Source organism: Rhipicephalus microplus, chromosome 7 (assembly GCF_043290135.1).
Source record: "Rhipicephalus microplus isolate Deutch F79 chromosome 7, USDA_Rmic, whole genome shotgun sequence".
Lineage (NCBI taxonomy): Eukaryota > Metazoa > Arthropoda > Arachnida > Ixodida > Ixodidae > Rhipicephalus > Rhipicephalus microplus.
The window spans coordinates 105,489,885-105,499,121 of NC_134706.1; the positions used below are offsets into that span (position 1 = coordinate 105,489,885).

The 9,237-nt window shown below is 42.9% G+C and overlaps 1 protein-coding gene across 1 annotated transcript in view; it reads right to left on the reverse strand.

Moving 5' to 3' along the window:
• Positions 1-6,962, reverse strand: part of LOC119186547 (cardioacceleratory peptide receptor-like) — a 289,051-nt gene extending 282,089 nt beyond the window's left edge. The window contains exon 1 of the mRNA XM_075869559.1: positions 6,665-6,962. Coding sequence (XP_075725674.1) covers positions 6,665-6,781 — 117 coding nt within the window. The 5' untranslated portion in view covers positions 6,782-6,962. The remainder of the gene's footprint in view (positions 1-6,664) is intronic.
• Positions 6,963-9,237: the final 2,275 nt, after the last annotated feature.

Genomic DNA, 9,237 nt, shown 5'->3' on the forward strand with positions numbered 1-9,237 from the left:
GAGGGATCGTAACATCGGGATGATCTGTCGATCGACCCTTGACACATCCTCAACGGAAGTAGACTCGGTGGAAGGTGTAGGGCGGCGAGGCCTCGCAGGAGGCTCCTTTGCAGGCTGTGTACGCGGAAGCGTAGGCCACTCATCCGCAGCTGTGAGCTTCTCCACTTCTTTTCGCTTCGTGCTTACTACTTCACTCGTGCTCGGAGGAAATGGGTTATGCGCAACACTCTGTCCTCCACGCCTCCGTCGGCGACTACGTCGCCGCCGTACCCTTTCAGCAGCCTCTCTGTGGGTTGAATTGTCCCTAACCATTTGTTTGATAATGGCGATTTCCTTCTTAATCCGAGGGCATTCCTTGGATGCAGCATCATGCGGACCATCACAGTTTCTGCACTTCAGACTTGTTGCCCGACATGCGTCTGCAGTGTGCGGCTCAGCGCATCGGGGGCATACTGTGGTGTTTGTACATAAACTCTTGATGTGACCAATTTTCATGCAGTTATGGCACTGGAGTGGTTTAGGGACAAATGGTCGAACAGGATGTCGGAAGTGTCCCACTTTGACATGCGACGGAATGGAATCTCCTTTGAACATTATCTTTACACATCGGGTGTTTCCGAGGCGAAGTACATTCGCGATGAGAACTCCTTCGTTCGCTGGTTTTATGAGAGTTGGGAGGTCCGAGTTTGCTATGGCCAAATCAATGTCGTAGATTACTCCCGCCGTGCAGGCACCGTCCATTGGAATAACCGGTCGTACTTTGATGCCTCCCAAATCTGATACTCTGCGAAGCTTGTCTATGGCGCTGGCAGTCATTGTGTCCACAGCTAGAATATTCTTCCGCGTGTTCACCCGGATATCCTTAATGTCGTTTGGTGCTACCCCCTCAAAGTACATAGAGAGAGCTTGCCTGTTTACTGCTCGAAGGCTGATGGTGGAGTCCTCGGGCATGAAGAGGATGGTGTGCGGCCAGCATTCTCCTTTTGACTGAGACGTTAATGTCCCTGCTGGTGAAGACGACTTGATACTTCTTCTTTTGGCCTTCCTGCTTCTCACGGTCTCGAAGTCGTCATCCGACGAGTCGTCGCCAGTGGCCGAGTACAGTTCCGTGTCCTCGCTGGTGCTCGAACAGGTGCTTCGTTTCCGCGACGAGCTTGCCAAAGGTGGTCTATGGTCGGACATAGCCGCAGAAGGCTCCACGTCCACAGCCATGATGCAGTGACTATCACCGTTGGCCTCACTGGTTCTGGGCCAGGCGCGCTGATTTACCGAGGAGCTCGCCATAGCAGACCTCTGGCTGGGAAAGAAAACAATAAAGGTAAGAAGTTAAAGCAGGAACGAAATGTTCACTGAGAATAGTTCTTAAATACAAAAATATAAAAACGACGCCTTAGGGAATAAACGACTACACAGAAATAAAAGAAACGCCCACAGTGGGAAAAAAGATACATGCAAACACTAGAACAGATAAAATAAAGGGCCAGCTTTCATGCGCACTTTAGTGCAGCGCGTATAGAATAGAAATGTGTGGGCTGAAAACTACACCTAGCCAGGACCAGCTATGTGCTGATTAGCTTTTGTGTGAACCACTCTTGCGCAAGCGACTTCAACGTGTGCTAATTATATTTGGTTTTCACACAAAAGAAATACGCAGACAGGCTCAATATGATTTGCTTCATTAGCGTTGATTATTTGAAAAAACAAGACCTGGATGGCGCGAGAAATTAACTTACACGCGAGTGAATACAAATGTTCCCTGTGTGCTCTTTTATTCGCGCCGTCAATTGCCTGTGCAGTTGAGTACCACTCTGCCTCAACAATCACGCAATGGGAAAGCGGCATACCAGTTTTACCCATTTTTATCAGAAGGTAGATAGAATGTAGTATGAGAGTGGCTTACGAACCTGCACTAAAGCAGCGAGCTAGTGGAATCAGCCAGAACACAACAATAGAGAAATCGTCTTAGTTTAGAGAACTTCCCGTCAATCGGGCGAATTGCTCTTGCTGCGCCACCATTCGAACTACGTTTGGTATGTTATATTGATGTTTTTCATAATTATGTGGTGAAGGAAAATCGAGATTGAGGTCAGTTTAAACTAGGCTGCAAGAAAAAAAACTACTAAAAACAGCCTTGTTTTGACTAATCGATTGGTTAAAAGCGATGAGTAGAAACGTTATTGCCGACACTATGTTATGAAATGTTCACCAGGGAAGTTGTAAAGCCTAGCAGTTTCCATAATCCACTTTACTCTTTAGTGGCTGCTGTACAGATGGTAAATTCTGCTGTGCCTGAGCTTAAGCTTAAACACACAATTGCCATTCACCATACCGATTTCGTCCTCACACTCGGCGTTCCATTCCTTATAGGTGGATCTCTTCGGGTCTATAAATAAGGTGACCCGTGAAATGATGTATTTTAAACCCAACAATTCCTCTATTCAAACCGTCGGTAGAAGTATATTCCCGCATGATTTATCTGCACACGCACACTTCAGCGTTATCATGTTTTCAATCACGCGACACTGTTCAAACGGGCCAGATCTATTCGTTGCACAGAAAAAAAGACCACGCCACATTAAAATAAAAAAAAGTCATTGCCAGTTATGCCCTCGCGCAAGGCAATTCGTAGGCAAGAGCCCTTCATATTTTCTCGTATTATGTGTTTTTTTTTCTTTACCGCCACTCAAAAGCTTTCTTCACCTGATTCGCTTTTGCAGTGCCTCTAAGATCAGCGGCACTGCACGCTGTCAGTACTTCGGAGATATTTGTGCTATTACACAGAATATTCTAGCAATGTTTATGGACCAAGACTTCTAGATTTTAGCTGTAAGATAAAAAGGGAGGTTTCTGTGGTTTGCTTTATTTCGATAGTAAAATCACAGAACGCAAAATCTGTATATTGATTTTTGAATCTTCTTTGTGGAACTTCCTAGAAAAAAGGGTAACTGCAGAAATGTTCACGCCGTGTGCAAAGGACCCATCAATGCCTAAACAGGCCAATTTCTTTCAAGACGGTGCCGTACCTTAGTGTCCTGTCGTGCTTAGTTTACTCTTATGCTGACTAAGTGGTCGCGAGTTCAGACTTCGTGTGTTTACTGCAAATCTTCTCGAGTTTATTTTTGTACGTCACACTTGCATTGTGAATGTGCATCTAATCACTTACTTGTCTGCACACACTTCGAAATGCTGGTTAAGCCAACGAAGACATGCAGATTTTTTTTGTGCAAAATAACTGCTAAAGTCCAGCGGAGCTTGGGGACTTCGCGTTGCTGTGCTATCTCCACTGCAGATAGAAAAAAAATGCATTATTTTTTTCTGACGCAGTTTTAAACGTTGGCATGGCTTTGAGGATAACATTCTTGAATGGTTTCCGGAAGGACTCGGTTTGGTCTTAGCTTGAGCTTCAATCTTCATTCGTTCCGTCCATCGAGGTTTTTCGCTATATAGTGGTTCCTTAGCCCATATTGTATAAAAATGTACAGTTCTTGAATTCATGGTTTCATATAGACTGTTACCTAACTGTGGTGCATACCCGTATTCAGTGGGCCAAAGTACACTGATATGTGCCTACGGAATCTACGGAAAGAACCAACGGAAAGGATTTCGGTCCACTGAACATACATGACGGTATGCGCATGGAGAAGGTATTCAGTGCAGGTAACTTGTACAATTAAGTACGGTACAGTTACGTATTAAAATGCAAATAATACTAGTGTTCTTGAACTGACTCACAGTGACATGATTATATAATAGAAGAATTGGCTAATGGGTTATTCCACATCAGACGTCCCAGCCATTTTGGTGACCACCGCAAATGTATTCAAAAATATCGCGCCGATTTTACTGCATTAAAAAAGGTAACTGCTAGAATATTTCGCAGACAAATAATTTACTGGTAACGTGGCTGCCTTCTGAACTTCCAGGAATCTCGTCTGAATGTTTGTGAAAAAAATTATTTTATAAATATCTTTTCTTCCGTGCCAAATTTGGTCCACAAGTTATGTGAAGGGCTTGCGTAAAGTGTTTGAAGCTCAGTAATATTACCAGTTTTTACCACATACGCCTCAAATAATTTAGTTTAAATGTGTTATATCTGCATTTTTCTATATCAATACTGCACATTGAATGGATATCTGAGGAGTGAATACTTAATCCACATAAGGTATATTTGGAGGGAAAAATATTTTAGAACTCTCAAGCTGTCAAACTTTACGACAAAAAAATCGCAAAGTTCACAAAATAATTGTTTTGTCGATAATGAGACGCAACTTCCACCATGTGGTGGTTGAATTAAAATAGACATTGTACCTAAATCGAAGCAAATAAACAGTTGTTCTCATGTTCCAAATTCTGTCATAGCAATTTATGTTTTGAGAAAAAGATCACAGCGTATCCACGGAGTGAATGATGATGAGTGGGGCGTAGCGTTCGTTCGTCTGGACGCACAAAGGCATGGACAGACAGTCTGACGCCAGTAAGGACGAACAGAAAGACGGACCAACTCACGGACAGACCGACACACGGGAGCCCGGACGGATGGATGCACAGACGAACGGACGAAAGCACAAATGTACGCACGAACGATTCGCCCTACGAATCATCATTTTGTCCGTGTATGTGCTGTGAAAACCACTAACGCTATCTATTGTGCAACTCAACAAGTGGCTACATAATACTAGTACGAATACAGAGGAAGGAACGACTCACGGCTTCAAGGGCTTTGCCCCTAAATGATTTTTGAAGTTCCGAGTTCCCCATTCGCCATTTGGTCATACGACAGCTGACGCCTCGAAGTTCCCCATTGACGTTGATGGGAAAATTAAAAGAAATATTTTATTCCTTGAAATAGAAATTGTAATTATGAAAGTTGTCACATACAAAGAACCGTTTATTTGCTTACAATTTAGGTAAAAAGTGATTTTTAATTGGACCGCCACATGTTGCAAATTGCGTCTCAATACAGACAAAAATGACAATTCTGTGAAATGAGTGATATTTTCTCGTAGAGGTTAACAGCCTAAGATGTCTAAGAATAATTTTCCATCGAAATATCTTTTCTGTGAAGTAAGTAGTCACAGCTCATATATTCATACATAGAGCAGTATAGCAATGAGAAAATGCAAACATAACACACTTTGGCTAATTCTTGCAGACGCATGTGGCCGAAGATTTGTATTTTTAGGGCTGAGTTTCAAACAGCTTACATAAGCCACTTTACTTAACATGTACCAAACTTGGTATAAACAAAAGGTGCGGAACTTGTAAAATATTTTTTTTCACAAACAACAGATAAAAAACAGTCTTGAAAGTTTGAAAGGCAACCACGTGACCAAAAACTTTTTTCTCTAAGAAATATTCAAGCAGTTCACTGTTTTCAGTGCATTAAATCAGCACAATTGTTTTCAAATTCGCCATAGCCGCCAAATTGGCTGGGAATTTCCGAATAAAGTGACCCTGTTACCTTCACTCAATGACCATGGCATACTGCTAAATTAGGGCAATTTGTTTCAATCATGATGTCAGGGTGAGAAAGCATAACTCCTTCCCGATGCAGCGTAGGCTGTTCAGTGTCTGTGCGTGTTGTGCTCACAGATAGATATGCTGTCCAGTCTTACATTTTTGGCTGCAACACATGCTTAGATACCGTGCAGGTTGTGTAACATCAAAGTGTTCTTCTGCAAAAAAAAACTAATAATACGCTTCACTTAGCGAAAATACCTTTAACATCTCAAGTATTTAGCGAAGGTAAACGCCAAAGCGAGGCGATGGCAATAAAACTCTGAATAACAACAATATTTTGAAAGTTGCACATGATGGAAACAATCTGAATGAAATGGGCTCGAACGTCAGTAGTTATGTTCAAACGAGCGTTGGCGCTGTTCAAGTAGGCAATTCGACCACACACACAGACGAAAAGTCTCTTCAAACAAAAGACCAGCTTCAGTGCTCGATCCGCTACACAGACACAGCTGTCGGCAGTGTCACGGTACGTTGCGGGTGAACGAAAATACTGGTGAAGACATATTTAACGGAATTGAATGTATTAGCAAGTAGGCAAACTTCGCGAGGCGCACCTAACGCGACGCAATATGGTGTGTTGTCACCCGATGCATCAACTCGACTTATCACGGTGGTGTTGCCGCAAAAAACGAAAAAGAACCGAAAAGAACGACAAGGTCACTACGCTATTTTTTCCGTTCTCGGTCTTTTTGTGCAATACGAAAAAAAAAAGAAAATAAATGAACTACCGATATGCCCAAGCATAGGCGTCTTAGATACGGTTGATGCTTAGAGCTAACAGGTGCCGTCCCCACACTTGTATTAATTAGTAAACTAAAATTGATGTGCAGCATGAGTGGGACTCGTTATAAACGGCTGCCAACAAAGGGCACAGCAAAAATCTGTTCAATTTCTTCGCTGAACCTCAGTGGCGCATGCTCGCTCTGCTTTGTACTCTAAACAATCTAAACAAACAAACAAAAAAACTTGCCCACAATCACACTTCGCCATCATTCCCGTGAAACAGTTCGGACAAATATTTTCGCTAAGTAAACAAATTCTGATTTGCCATCAACTAGTTGAAAACAAAATTGTTTGAAGGCGTTATTCTCGTGCTCACGCAGTTAACAAAGCGCTGAACGGAACAACGGAGAGCGGTACTCACTATTTCACTTTGAGTGCTCCACAAAATGAATCCACAGGTCCAGTCTTCAGGATGGTGCACCTTCGCAATAATCAGCATTGACAGAATACACAGGTGGAGCACAGAGCGCAGGCACATTTCAAACTAAACACCGACTAATAAACTCTACCGATTGAGAAGCCACGCGCACCACACGCACACACACGGGAGGATTTTTCGCCAGGGCACGCAGTGACATGTAAGACGATGTCGACCTCTTTCCCGCGCTGTGCACCCGGCGCGCAGCAATACCGGGCAGCCAAGGTTGTCTAGGCGACGAGACTTCTTGGCATCAATGTGCTCTCAGACCGGCTAGATGTGGTTTAACGCTAGCTTCGGCCCTCTGCTGATAGCGCGAGCGCTGCTTTTTTTTTTGCGGCAGCGATCTGTTGCGTTATACTCGTTCTTTAACAGTGCATCTGAATCGCAGTGAACATTGGGACGGTGCAGTGCGGCCAGCACGAGCTACTAGTCAGAACGCGCATTTTTAATACTCAGGAGCAATATTTAGCGTACCTTCACCGACCTAATGTAGGGAATTTTGGTAAAAAAAATAAGCGCTTTTTGTTTAGCTCAATGGGTCTTCAGGGACTGCACATTCAGAGTCACGCAGGCGATATTTTATCACCATTTCCATTTCTGTAAAGACATTGCAACATTGCATGCATCGGCCGTCATACTATTTGATGAGAACATATTGGCATGTGTGTACTGCTAAGAAGACGAAGACTACAGCGCATACGCGCAACTGCATGCTTTTATGCAGCAAGCAATAACAAGAAAGAAGAGGAGCGCTCTGGCGCGCAGTAAATAAAAATACTGACCTGCTGCTACTTTCTCAACCTGGTAATACCTACCTCTGTCTCGAAGTTGCGGCCATACATTTGTACTTAGCTTGCAGTCCTTGGAACAAGAACATGGCTGAAAATATTTCAGCAAGTTGTTTTCTCACTACCTTCAAAGTCAAGGTTCAGACCGAAGCACGTCTGCTGGGGTAGTTACATAAATTAAAAGATGAGGATCCACAAAAAAAAAAACGGAGAGAGAAAGAGAGAGAGAGAGAGAACTAGAAATGCGTTTTGGCTCCTCTGAGTAGAGCCTTGTTCGCAATTTAGTCAACAAGGCTCCCGTCAATGGGAGCAAGGCTGCGTCAAGGTCACCGAAATGTCCTTATTCTGCATTATTCTTTATTGTCGGTGTCCTTTTCCTAATTTCCATGACGCACTTTTAAGGACACACGAAGAAAAACATTCGCTACAGTAATTAAGTAAAACGTGCCTGCTAAAAATACATGACGTTAATGTTCGTTTTTAAGGGACCTGATGGCCTGCTGACGTGGTGGTTATGGCTAAAAAACTTTGCTGCTGTTTTTTTTTGCAGGTGGCAGACGTTTTATCTCCAGCTTTAAAAACTTCGATCTTATGGGGGACGGGGGAGGGGGGAGAGTTCTATGCATGGCTACACCAATGTGCGCAACATTACACTGTTCAGGCTAATTAGTGCGCTTTGTGAGTGTTGACTAATCACGGAAATGACACAGATGAAAAAAACAGGTACAGAAGAATGGGCCCTTACGCTATTGAACAAGCGTCGCTCCTATTATATCTTCCATCTTATAGTAGTTGGCGTGCTCTATTGATAAAAACTGCATTTTGGTCACATTACATTCTACTTCGATTCATTACTAGACTCGCAAGCAGCTAGTAGTTGGAGCCTTGCTGATATCAAGATGGTTAACGTAGATTAATAGTATAAGCAAAACGGCCCGAAAATGTCGTGCATTTCTTGCCTTGTAGGCACGTGTGCTCAAATGTGTGCGCACGTTAAAGAACCACAGGTGGTCGAATTTCCGGCGCCCTCCACTACAGCGTCTCTCATAATCGTATGGTGGTTTTGGGACGTGAAACCCCACATTTCAATCAATTATTTCTAGCCTTGTTCATTACACCCCAAATATAAGGGTGTGAATGAGTTGTTTTGAGGGTGTTTTATTCACGAACACCCCAAATTTTAAAAATGGGGTGTAACAAGGGTGTTCAAAAAGGTGCTTTTATTGCGTACACTCGTTTTACGCCTTTTAGGGTATAAAATGTTTAAGAATATAGTGCAGAAACATGCCGTGTTACTCATGGGATGATAACCAAATTGCGTTGATGACATACTAACAAGAACAAAAATGTTGGAGTATACAAAGTAAACAAGACGATCATGCCAGCAAATTGTCGTGTACGGATGGGCGAATATAAATTGTGAAAGTGGGTCTGGTCAGCAAAGAAGTAAATGCTGGCACCCAAAAGCATAAACACTATGATCTGTATTCCCGAGAGCGCCTCAAGCGGGCTTAATATTTTCCTCTCAAAATAAAATAGAACCTCTAAATTATCGTGACGTTTTGATCTTTTAGAACAAGAGGGAAAGATTGTTTAGAAAGGTAAGCAGATGGGATTTTTGAGATTTAGGAGACCACACTGCATTTATGTCTTTTTGTATGAAAATAATATGAACATTTTGGTCACCACTTCAACAGCTTAGTGCCAATGTTTCAGCTAAAATAC